Genomic DNA, 13316 nt, shown 5'->3' with positions numbered 1-13316 from the left:
AGCCAGGCTATGGTTAGAAGGTCTCAGGTAGAAGATCTGCACTGGAGGAAGTAGAGATTTACAGAATTAAGCTGTTGGAGGGAGGGGTGTGGGAACTTAACATAGGTGAACAATTTTGTATAGTGAGGTTTGTAGTTTTGTAAGGTGTAAGCCCAGGGTTGAGTTATGTGATGTGCACCTGTTTCAATAAAGCTGACTTTTCCAATAAACTTGGTGTCAGTGGTACGTGCTGCTCCCCCTCCCCAATGGGGTATTGGGGTGCAGCTGATCGCAGGGAGGTCTGCCCTGGGGAATATTGGGAAATTGGAGCAGTTCGTTGACAGCGCAGCGTTTGGGATATATATATATATATATATATATATATATATATATATATATATATATGCCCTAGGGTATATATGCGGACATGTTAGGTCACAGGCCACCATTTTGTCTGGGTAACACTGGCTGGTAAAGGACCAGTAGCATTTTTGCCCACCCTCCTACCCTAGAGCTGGTGATTTTGGAGAATTTATTTGAGGCAATGTTTTTGTCCTTGGGGGGACAGGCTTCATATGGAACAGATGAGCCAGGGAGGTAACAATGTATGGGTGTCGTTTTGAAGAGGGAGCGGGAGCCGAGAATTTGCCATGCTTTACCAAAGTTTATTGTTCTCGACAGCGGCAATCCAGGCTGAAAGGGAACAGGTAGACAAGCTGAAGCCTGGATGATCCAGGAACTTAAAGGTTCATTAGGTAGTTAAGTTAGTAGAGGTTAATAGTTGCAGCAAAACTCGAAGGGAGTTTAAAGGTCTCAGGCAAAAGATAAGCACTGGTGGAAGTAGAGACTTACAGAATTAAGTTGTTGTGCGGTGGGAGGGACAGTTAGTGGTGGGGTGTACTGAATATAGATGAACAATTTTTTATAGTGAGGTTTGCTGTTTTGTAAGGCCGAAGACCCAAGGTTAAGTTATGTGATGTGCACCTGTTTTAATCAAATGGCCTTTTTCACACAATCCTGCCATTAGTGGTACGTGCTGCTCCCCCTCTTCCCCAAAATTATCTAATCTCGGCATACTGGGAACATTATTGCGTTTAATTATTGCCCTGCATTCCTCAATCTGGTGTCAAATTCTGTTAGGAGGAGGTCAGGTACAATCTGTGGGTTTCCATACAAACAAATTGTGTGAAACAGGGGTGTTTACTTGCGCTGTTATTGTCTCTGTGTATATTCAGCCTAGTTTTCTTTAAAAAAGATTTGTCTTTCCTTTAAGTACTGGGGGTCGCCCGGTATCCTATTTATCATATGCAGACAATATCGTAATCCTTGATTTAACCCCCAAAGTTTTAAACAGCTGTTTTGCAACATTACGGCAGTATGTGTAGTTGCATTACTTGAAAATTAACTCTCCAAAAAGTTAAATATTATGCTTTCAGGGTATAAGAGTGTGTAATCATTTCAACTACTCGTGGTACCGTGGTTCACAAAAAATGGAAATAGTTAGAACTTATACATTTTTAGGGAAAAATCATGCGCAGCACTTTAAATGATTCAGAACACATCTCGAATAGTGTTAGTAAGGCGCAATCACAGGCAAAGGGGTTGGGTGCCTTTCATAATGCTGTGGGTAGGAGCCATTTTTCCCATCTTTTATCTGTGTATTGGGCCAAAATTCCACCCAGCTTACTATATGCGGTGGAGCTAATTGATGTGGCAAAATGTTTAATTTTTTTTAGCTATGACTGGTGGGCAAATAATGAGATTAGCAACATGTAACACTCTAGGACTACTGCAGCTCTAAGATTGGAATTTTGGATTAAAAGCTCTTTTGTACAAGGCTTTGAGGGAGTGGTGCGATGGGCTTATTGCCTTTTGAGAATTAATTTTGACTAAGGCATTTTATATGTAAGGAGATTTTTTAAATCTATGTGCTCACTACACCACTGGATTCAAGCTAGCCTGGCTGATGAAGGGTGATGCCCTGAAACCGGTCCCAGGATGCTTGTTTTTGGTCCAGGGAGGACCTGGCTTAGCAGTTCGGGTTGGACTGTTCCCACAAGGAACAGGGTCAAGACTGTTTTGCATATGGCTGGGTCCAAACTGAGGTGGTGTGGTGAGCAAAAGAGTGATGGATTAAACCCAGATCTTTGTGACTGGGGGTGAATGGTTGCATTGCCCAGCATTACGTTCTTCAATTGTTACTTTTGCAACTGGCACATGTCAGGCTGTGAGACACCGAATGCCGAGTTGCACACTTTGCCCATGGATATAGCACTCGAGTGGACTTCGGGGAGGTTGAAGGGAAGTTACAAGATCTCAGACCAGAACAATCTCTGCCCATAAGCTGCAACTGGAGGGTAGTTTAGGTGTGTTTTATCTTATTTATGGCAAGGTGGTGATGAGATGCAGACAACAGCTCTAATGTACTTGCCCTTGAACGCTTAAGAAGCAGATCCATACCATATAAAGAGGTGCAAGGTTTTATATTCCTTATTATTTTCCTCTGACTGGGAGATGAAGGCCAAAACAAAGGATAGTTATGCCGATAAGATAAGTGACAGCAACTCTACTGCACACACAGCCAGTGAGTGAATGAGGGTATGAAAGTGTTTCGAGCTTTAGTCAATGGGCAGCAAAGCATGCCCACCCTTGGGCTGTCTTCACTGTCACAGCCCATGCATGAGCATTCTTCATGCGTGTCTTCATGCCAGTCAGCCCAGCAAATGCCAATGCTACTCATTCATTGAAAAAAAAAGTACGGGGTGGATTGCTTGAATTAATCTGAGTCACTACTATTTACTCTGGGCTGTAATCCAGTCCATGTTTTTTTTACCCACCATGCCATGTCAGACATGAACCAGCCACATATAAATCAATCTTGGTCATGCTCCAATAGAAACAATCCAGCCCAAACTGCCAGGCCGGATCCAGATCCCAGCTCACTGGGGACACAAGCAACCTCAGGCCGGTTTTGGCGTATTTGGACCTTGTCGGTAAGGTGGCTTGAGGTCTATTGTAGAGTGATCAAGAGAGTCATGTCTGGGCATACCCATCACACTAGGAGCGTTGCACTGAGAAATCAAAAACAATGATGGATGGAGCCTCGACTGGCATTTCAAAATAGACTGCTCCCATGAGGAGCAGAGTCATTACTGATGTGCATAAGTCAGGCATCACCCGAGAGTGGCATATTGTGTGAAAACCAATGGGTTGCAATGCTACCCAGAGCAATCACTAGTAGTTTAGACAGTTTGCAAGCCTTCCTCCCATCACCTTCTTGTGAGTTTCTTAATGAACAGCAGCATTAGATTTGACTGGGCCAAGCAACCCAGTGCACCATCAGAGACGCAGTGGCTGGGGTGTCTGTCCCCACACCTCACCCTGCCATATCACAGGTTGCTTTACACAGAGAGGCCTTTAAAGTGCACGTCTGGTTGGGATCACAAGGGGCTTGGGCAGCTGGATGTGCACATATCAATTTAATAGGCATTGGGCAGAAGAGCTAGCCTTCAGCCTGTTACTCATGATAGCTGGCCATACGCCACTCTGCTCTAATCCAATGCCAGTGGCCAGTGGGGATGTGACTGGCAGACTCCAAGCTGCATATTAATGAACGCAAGGGGTGGCAACTAACATCTATTGAGATCAAAATTAACGGTAACTTCAACATATCTGGGCACTGTGTGGCAGCTCAGAGGTGGCTGGGCACAACCTCAAACCCTATGGACGAGCCGCTACCGAGCAGTACAATTCTATGTTTGTCTGTACAGTTATCATATGTGTATAACCACAATGATGCCTTCTTCAAAGGAGATCACAGAGCCAAACTATTTGTAACATTCTCTGAACATTTCAAAAGAAGACTCGGCCTCAGCAAAAACCCCAATTTGATGTTATAATCACCAGTCATACAGTACCTAAGATCTCGGCTGCCTCCAAATGCCTCTCAGGACACATAGAAGTGGTGAATGTAAACACGGCAGGTGATGTGAGGACAACGGAAAGGCCATGTGGCTGGAAAAGTAAACAAAATAATAATGTACACAGGCATGACATCAGCAATCACAACAATTCCATAGAGTTTAACAAACATATATAGAAACTGCTTATGGTTTTGGAAAGATATAAAAGAAATGTTTAGCAAATTCATGAGCTGCATTTCTTCTTCATTTTGAATATTTCTATACAGCGTACCGTGTTCCAGGCAGTGTAACACATATGACAACAACAGATATAAGTAGGCATGAGTCAAGGGCAGCACGTGGTCATTTACAAAAGCAGAACAGTGGGAAAAGGGGTTGGAAGAGACCAGCGTTTGATGCAGCAACAATTAATTTGTGAAAAAGAAGAAAACACCATCAGATACGAGCCATGTGTTCATAAAGTATACAAGGATAACAGGATAACTGGGTTTTTCATAGTACGTAAGTCGAAAAATGCAAACACAACAACTAACTAGAGAAATTAATCAGATGCCTAAAGCAGCAATGGGTTAGTGAAGGACTGTGATTGGGCAGTGGAGGTTGTAGTGCTCTAGTGCTCCGGGGGTCTTTCTTGAGCCCCGGAAGCACTATCACACAATGTATCACCTTCTGGCCAGGCGTGGCCAGAAGGCTATAAATAAACGGGCAGAAGTCGCACGGGACTTCCGGCCCACACCAGCAAGATCATGCCTCTGTGTCCGTTATTGCTAGCAGCGGTGTAGGCCATCAGCATTAATGTGTGGCGTTGGCTGCGCAGCAACACCCGACCCCCACACTGGCGACGAGGGTGGGATCAGTATCGCCACATGCGACCCATAACTGTCGCGCACCCAAGCCACCACCGTTTGGAAGCACCGGCGGGACCGCTGAAGCCAGAAAACAAAGAAATCTAGGACTGGCCTGTGGAGAAAAGAAAATACCTGCCTACCAGTAAGCAGCGTGTGCAAGGAGCTGCGTAGCGCACCGGCAACGAGAAACCCCCAGTCAGCAAGAGCAGCAGGAAGCCGAGACGCCAGGCCGAAGAGCTCCGCAGGCAGGCCCTGCAGTGCGCGCATGCGCAGAGAGAAAATCAAGCTGACGCCCAGAAACACGAGTCCCAACGAGAGGCGCCACACGCTAGTAGAACACGGGCGCATATCAGAGCGCGAGGCGCTAAACCCAGCGGTCAAACATCGTGTGGAAAGACAATTCCTCCACGCGATCCAGAGACACCGTCGAGATAAAACAAGCATAAGCAACTGCAACACCGTCATAAGAGAAAAGAGACTTACAGCCAGTACATAGACGGCGATCAAGAAACCAACAGTGAAGGTGCGAGCAACGAGCACAACAAAGGAAGAGAGACAGGAAAAAGGCAATAAACAAGCAAAGGCAACAGGAAAAGATAACAATTACCTGGCACAATCATGTCAACCCAGGCTCCCCAGGTGGAGCAACAGGAGGAGCGCCACAAGCAACAGCGCCAGCGCAACAAGCAGGGCCCCCACATCAAGCAGCTGTCCCTAGAGCACAGCTACCGGTTCCGTCAGTGCACTCCCAGATACAAGCCCTTCCACCCTTCAGTGAATTAATTGACCCAGGCACGGCCGCACCACCATGGGCAGTGTGGTTAGGGCAACTCAATAACTACTTCACTGCCACTAGAGAAAAGGACGACGAGGTCAAGAGGTCACTACTACTACACTTTGGAGGCCCAGAACTATACAAGTTGTTCAAACCCCTACAAAATACCGGGGCAGACACAGACTAGGACGCAGCAGTGGAGGCGCAGAATGCCCACTTTGACCCCCAATTAAACCTGCACTATGAACGTTTCAAATTCAGGCAATCCAAACAGAGGGAAGGGGAGACAATGGATGCGTTCCACGCATGCCTAAGAGACCTCATAAGCACGTGCACAGAAGACGACGAAAAGGAGGTGACCCCGCAACTCATCCAGGGGTGTCAAAATAAACACCTAAAAACGCTAATTCTAAGACAACCGCGCATATCTCTCGAAGAGATATTAATCCTCGCCAGATAAACTATCAGATGCCCGCGCCACCACGATGGAAGCTGCCCTCAACCCACGCTCCGAGGCAGGAACAGTGGTAAAAACGGAGAGAGTAGACGCAGTTCGCAACACTGGCCGAGGAGGCAGAGGAAGATGGCCGACCAGAACACAACGCCGTGAGCCATGCGGCTACTGTGGTCGGGACGAGCATAATCAAGATGGCTGCCCAGCACGCGGTAAAACATGTTCCAAATGCGGAGTGCCCAACCACTTCGCAAGTGTATGCAGAGGAGGCTTTCGAGGGCGAAGTTTTTCAGGAAAGAAGACAACAACAGGAGCTATAAGACAACTGTCGCTGGATGATGCCTCATCCTCAAGACCCTCCAAATCCCAACGACTACCACAGCCGAATTTCGATGAGTCATCCACCGAAGAGGATGATGAGTGTTATTATGTGTCGTTCGTCTGCGAGCTGAAGAAAATGCGAAGACCGCAGCCAAAGTGCCAAATACAAATCGACGGATCAACAGTGACCGGGATCATCGACACCGGCGCCACAGTAAATGTAATGGGCATCCAACATTACAAATCCCTAAAGCCAAAGCCAAAATTAGTTCCCTCCAAGGCCCGGATCTTCACCTATGGCAGCCAAAAGCCACTTCCGCTACGAGGGAAGATGTCAGTGCAGGTCAAAGCGGAAGACAATGAGGTAACGACGACATTTCATGTGATAGACAAGGAGGCAGACCTGCTAGTTGGTAGCAACATCGCAGAGGACCTCCGCCTCATCGCTTTTGTGAATGCAGTGAAAGCGCTACAGACAGATGACATCCTACAAATGTTTCTCTCACTATTTGATGGCCTAGGAACCATTAAAAGGCCGCCTATCAAGCTACACATAGACCCCGCAATACAACCAGTCGCTTTGAGACACCGGAGGATCCCGTTTCACCTCCGCGCCGCCGTAGAACAGGAACTAAGCCAGTTGGAGGCCCTAGGAGTAATCGAAAAGGTATCTGGACCGACACCATGGGCATCCCCCATGGTGACAGCAGAGAAACCGCGCCAGCCCGGTAAAATCAGGATCTGCATAGACATGAGGGTCCCCAACAAAGCAATACGACGGGAGCGGCATCTCACGCCCACCGTAGATGACATTTTGACGGATTTGAATGGAGCACAGTGGTTCTCCAAGCTAGACCTTAACGCTGGGTACCACCAACTAAGACTAGAGGAGGAAAGCCATTACATAATAACATTCTTTACTCACCTGGGACTGAGAAGATACAAAAGGCTAAACTTCGGGATCTCTTCCGCCGCCGAAATATTTCAGAATACCATCAAGGAGATATTATCCGGACTCCAGGGGGTGCTAAATGTCAGCGACGACATCCTGATTCATGCCAAGACGAGTGAAGAACACCATCACAGACTGAAAGCCACACTACAAAGACTAGCACAGTATGGTGTAACATTACACAAGGAGAAGTGCCAATTCTTCAGAAAGTCGATTGAATTCTTTGGCTACGTCTTTGACTCAGAAGGGGTCAAGATAGATCCACGAAAATCACAGGCCATCAAGAATGCCCCGGCACCCACTACAGCATCAGAAGTGAGGAGTTTCCTGGGTATGGCACAATACTGTGCGAGATTCATTCCCAATCTAACCACGATTGGGGAGCACTTGAGAAACTTAACAAAAAAGGAAGTCCCATGGAAGTGGACAGATGCCGAAGACAAAGCGTTCCACCACATCAAGACTGCCCTGCTGGACGTAACCACAATGGCGTACTTCGACACCACCAAGTCCACAGAGATATTAATGGATGCGAGCCCTGTGGGCCTAGGAGCCCTAATTTCACAGGAAACAGAGCCAGGAGCATGGGTCCCTTTGGCATTTGCGAGCAAGGCTCTTACCGCGACAAAATCCAGATATTCACAAATCGAAAGAGAAGCTCTAGCAGTGAAGTGGGCCTGCAACCACTTCCACCTCTACATATCAGGACACCCGTTCAGAATGGTAACGGACCACCAGCCGTTGATACCTCTGTTCCGGGGAACTGCTCCTCACCCCCCGCCACGGATAGAACGGTGGGCCATCCAAATTCAACAATATCAAATGGATCTAGTCTATCGCCCAGGAGCAAGAAACTCAGCAGATTTCCTCTCACGCCACCCCTTTCAAGAGGATAATCACACCACCGAACAGGAGCTCCAGACTGAAGCATTCAGGAACATGCTGTCTACCGGGTCGTGCCCGCGAGCACTCACGGCGGAGACCATCATCTCTCAATATGACAATGACGCGGTCATTCAACACGTGAAAGAAGCCACACAGACAGGATCGTGGGAAAACTTCCTAAGGAACGTCAGTGGCTGGAACGAGACGGACCGCACAGGCCTGACCCAATTCTGGAAAGTCCACAACGACCTAAGCAGCGCCGACAATGGACTCTTACTTAGAGGCTCGCGAGTAGTCATCCCAAAGACGCTACAAGAAAGAGCAACAGTGTTAGCACACGAGGGACACCAGGGCACCCGAAGGATGAAGGCTAGAATGCGTGAAAAAGTGTGGTTCCCCAACCTAGAAGAAAGCGTTGACGCTATAGTACGACAATGTCGGGCATGCCAAATAACCAGCAATCCCGACCCCCCAGCGCCAGTAATCACGGAAGACCCCGCTCCATCCCCTTGGTCGTGGCTCAGTCTTGACTTTGGCAGTTTCCCAGATGGGAGAGTCACGGTGGTATTGGTCGACAGCTACACCAAGTATCCCATTGTGGACCTAGCAGCATCCACAAGCTTTCCTAACATCCGTCCTATCCTCACTAAGTCCTTCGCCATGTTCGTAATCCCACTCGTCATCAAGACAGACAATGGGCCCCCTTTTCAAGGAAGCGACTTCAAAGAATTCCTGCACGACCTGGGCATAAAACACCACAGGATCACAACTCAGTGGCCCCAGGCCAATGGAGAGGTGGAAAGATTCATGAGGACAATAAACAAAACCTTGCGAATAGCCACCTCTGAAGGAAGTGACCCGGAAGAAGCGCTCCAGCTGTTCTTGAGAGAGTACAGGAGCACTCCGCATAGCACCACACAACGCTCGCCATGGGCACTGATGTTGGCCGGACCGAGAAGAGACCTACTCCCCATGGCGGACAACTGGAATCCAGCTCCGTACTCGCCAGCAAGCACTCAGGAGCGGAGGAAACGAGCGAACGAGAAGGCGAGTCACAAACGCAGAGCTCAAACCAGAACTTTAAATCCAGGAGAAACAGTTCTAATCCGAATGCGAAGACCAGGAGGTCCAACAGTACTTGTCCAACTTTTAAAATACACTGCACCCTGTCCTTGGGGCTGTCCAGGGCCTACCTTAGGTGTGGCTTATATGTTTTAAAAAGGAAGGTTTGAGTTTGGTTAACTTGCCAGATCAACATGGCAGTTTAAAACGGCACAAACAGGCTCTGCAATGGCAGGCCTGACACATGTTTAAAGGGCTACTGAAGTGGGTGACACAAAGAGTGCTGCAGACCCACTAGTCTGTCACAGGGAGAAGTGCCAGGACTTGTGTAATTTTTAGCGTCTTTAAATTACCGCTAGACCAAACTCTTTATTTTCATTTGATCTGGTACTTTATTTATACAATTTTTTCAAACTTTTTAAAATCTTTTGTTGTATGCTCAAAGCAGAAGAGACATTAAAGTCTATATGCAGAAAATACTTATGTACATGTGATTTACAAAACTTTAAACAAAATTAAGTATGTAATACACAATAATAGCAAACATAAGTGAAAAAAATCATAAGCAAAACACCCTATACATATTATTTCAAAGGCGTTCAAAAAGATGTTGCATAATTCAATATTTCAATTAAGAAAGTATCAATGAACACAGGGAAAGCATGAATGTCGTAATATATGGAACTTTTCCTCTATATGTGGACACAAACCAATGTTATAATCCCTCCGTGTTCTTATCCTATATAGAGATAAAGCCAATGTGTTTCGAGTCTCTTATAATGAATAAATGGACTCTCGTCAGGGCTCTTGGTTCTTTTGACAGCACTGTTGTTTTTCCGGACAGTAGTGTATTAACTTGCAGCTTGCGTGTCTCTGTCTTTAAACTTCAGCCGATGTTTGGCAGTGAGCTGCTCTGCCTATTTATCATTCGTTTCTCGTACCTGGAAATAGCAATCACTTATTTGAATACAATGAATTTCTGCGGGTGCTACTCTTGAGAACTTTGATTATCCTTTAAAAAGGAGCATGTGTCCTTGTACAATGTTGTTTCTCTCAGTTTCACAGCGAGGTCCTCTGCCTATTCAGCATTTTCATTTTCCGTACCTGAAACATGCATTCACTTGTTTAAATGCGATGAATTTCTCTGGGCGCTAATCAAATTTCAGTGACTTTAATTATCCTTTAAAGTGAGCACGCGTCCTCGAACAACGTTGTTTGCGTCAGTAAATTCATCTCTCTAAGCTTTCATGTATTCGCTCTCATCTCGTTTCTCAAAGTGAGGCAGTGGCATTTAATTTACAGGCCCTGGGCACATGTACTAGTGACGTAACAGTAGATTAAATATGACAATTGTAGATAAGCCAATGTTACTAGGTTTAAAGTAGGGAGCACATGAACTTTACCACTTGTTAGCAGTAGTAAAGTGCGCCAGAGGGAATCACACAGGGTCGCCCTCCACTCAGAACTAGATACACAACAAAAGGCCCTGTGGAATGGACGTCCACAAATGTCAGTTACTAGGAACTAGACCAGCCTGTCTGCACTGATAGCTATTCCCATCCCTTAAAGAATTTTAAAGGGAATACTTCACTGCTTAGCGTCCAAATTTCAATGTTAAAAGAACACAACCCAATTTCCTTGACGCTAAGCAGTGAAGTATTCCCTTTAAAATTCTTTAAGGGATGGGAATAGCTATCAGTACAGACAGGCTGGTCTAGTTCCTAGTAACTGACATTTGTGGACGTCCATTCCACAGGGTCTTTTGTTGTGTATCTAGCAGTAGTAAAGTGCCCAAGAGTCCTGCAGCCAAAAAAAAGGAATTCAGGAAAAAGGGGAGGAGGAAAGCAAAACGTTTTGGGGTGACCCTGCTGAAAGGGTCAAGTCCAACAACTTCAACATTTCTCGGACGACTGGTTGCAGCGATGGCCAGAGGACGCTCTCACCCACCCATGGTCTGGTGAGGTCATACCCCTGCCCAAGCAAGATAATACACTGCTGTCCAGAAAAACACCTGCTTGATCTGCTTGGAGGAAGAGAGATTCAAATCAAACATGACTTCTCACGTGGGCCTCAGGGGCCGGTGGGGAGTCAAGTTCCTCTGGCAATCAGAGGATAGGAAGGGGTCGGATAGTATGTACCAAAGAGAAGGATTTCTGTTTTTATCTGAGTTTAACTTTAGAGAATTATCATTCATCCAGCCTGGGACTCCCTTGAGGCAGTCTTTAAACTTAATCAAGGCAGAATCTGAGTTTTCGTGTAAGGATAGCAGAAGCTGTGTGTAGTCTGCATAGAACACCACTTACACACCCCAAACGCCAATCAATTGAGCCAAGGGAGGAAGGTAGAGATTGAAAAGAGTAGGGCTCAGTGTTGAGCCCCATGGAACGCCACATAATAGGGGCCTTGGGGAGGACGAAAACGGCTGACGGTGGACTCTATGATGTATCCTGTAGAAAAGACCTCAACCAAGAGAAGGCCTTCCCTTGAATACCTGCCATTCTGAATCGGTCTAAGAGGGTAGCGTGAAAGACTGTATTGAACACTGCCTATAGGTCTGATAGGGCTCTCATCGTCAAGCGTCCGCCATGAAGATGTTGTTTGATTTATTCCATTACTTCCAGTAAGGCAGTCTCAGTCCTCACCTCTTGTCGGAAGCTAGATTGCGAATCATGCAACAGACCATTAGATTTCAGGTAGGCGGAGAGCTGTTCATCAACCAGCTTCTCCAATACTTTTGCTGCTGCCAGCAAAGGTTAGTGTACTGCAGAGCAGGCGTCATGCTGGAAATACAGATCACTGAAGTCCAGGGCTCTGAAGTGAAAGAGTTATAACACCTTGGCCCTTAAATATTCACAAGCAGAAATCTGTTAGGCAGTTTACTTTTCAGTTTATATGATGTGATGAATCCACCGGAAAGAGTTTAGGGTGTGGTCATACTAGTTAGTTGTAGACAAGGGTCCTTGGCTGGCCATATGTATTTTTTGGTAAGTATATGCTGGTAGCTTTGCTACAACTAAGCCTAGTCTTTATTTTTTCGGAGTTGTATATAGCACAAACTTGACCCGAAGGTATCAGAACGCTGTACATGAGCGCCAGTTGCGTTACATAAGGACACATTCATTTTTGTTAGGCACTGGGAGATTAAGTGATTTGCCCTGAATCACAGGATGTTGAGCATCGTTGCGGAGACTCGAATGTGGTTCTCCAGATTTGAGGTCGACCGCTCTAGCCGTTAGGCCACATCCTCTTTCCTTGTAAGTTTTAGTACGTACCTTATAATTCTGTCATTTCTTCGAAGAAGTTGCTTATATACATGCTTAAAAACGTGTGATGGCAGAAACACACTACTGCAAACTAGACAAATGACTAAAGTGTTAAGTGAACATTCGCCTCAACTTTCCATTCAATTTACTGAGGACATAGAAACGTATCTTACACCAGTTGTCATAATTTTAAAAAACTACCATATATCCTTTGAAATATCAAATTGATGTGTATTGAGATCTCACCACATTTATATACAAAATGTAAAATTTACACAAACATTTACCACTATAGGATGGTCCACGAGGTAGTCCTTTGCTTTGAAGGTCTTCACTAAACCAGAGATGGGATAAGACATGCCGTGGCTAGGAAAAAAAAGTGTGTGCCATGTTATGAATGTGTTCTCTTCCATGGCTCACATCAGATATTTTAACCCTTAAAAATAATTATGCAAATGTTAAGTTTGTCTCACACTGGATCTCAATCATCGCATACTTAAAGTTATGTATTTTATAATATGAGTCAACGACAGAGTGAAATTCAAGGAGCGTTAACCTAAAAGTACATATAATAAAAACATAAAAATAAATAAAAACCTGAAACCTATCAAGCTTGGAGGGTAGCCTGATACCTGAAGCATCCCATGCATCTGGTAAAAGGCATTTCGTATCTTCAGACACATTTGCATCCGTCACTTCACATGCTAGAGGCTGCACCCTGGGCTGTTAGATGTATGAGGTTCCTGAAGAGCTCAGATGAATCATCTCATTTTGTAGCCACTGCTAACCAGTGCGGAATGCAAAACAGGCATGCAAAAATATGTAAAATGCCGTGCATCAAATTAATTAAACCC

General features: G+C 45.8%; 1 protein-coding gene across 1 annotated transcript in view; it reads right to left on the bottom strand.

Annotated features, from left to right (window-relative positions):
- The window catches only part of ADHFE1 (alcohol dehydrogenase iron containing 1), a 359867-nt gene that overhangs the window by 71566 nt on the left and 274985 nt on the right, over window positions 1-13316 (bottom strand). Inside the window, exons 11-12 of the mRNA XM_086965816.1 lie at window positions 12750-12828; window positions 3897-3993 (exon numbers count right to left, since the gene is read on the bottom strand). Of these exons, the coding sequence (XP_086821942.1) occupies window positions 3897-3993; window positions 12750-12828 (176 nt within the window). The remainder of the gene's footprint in view (window positions 1-3896; window positions 3994-12749; window positions 12829-13316) is intronic.

This window comes from Lissotriton vulgaris, chromosome 4_1 (genome assembly GCF_964263255.1).
Source record: "Lissotriton vulgaris chromosome 4_1, aLisVul1.2, whole genome shotgun sequence".
Classification (NCBI taxonomy): Eukaryota; Metazoa; Chordata; class Amphibia; order Caudata; family Salamandridae; genus Lissotriton; species Lissotriton vulgaris.
The sequence above is the reverse complement of the archived record's forward strand: the minus strand, read 5'-3'. Positions and strand labels throughout refer to the sequence as shown.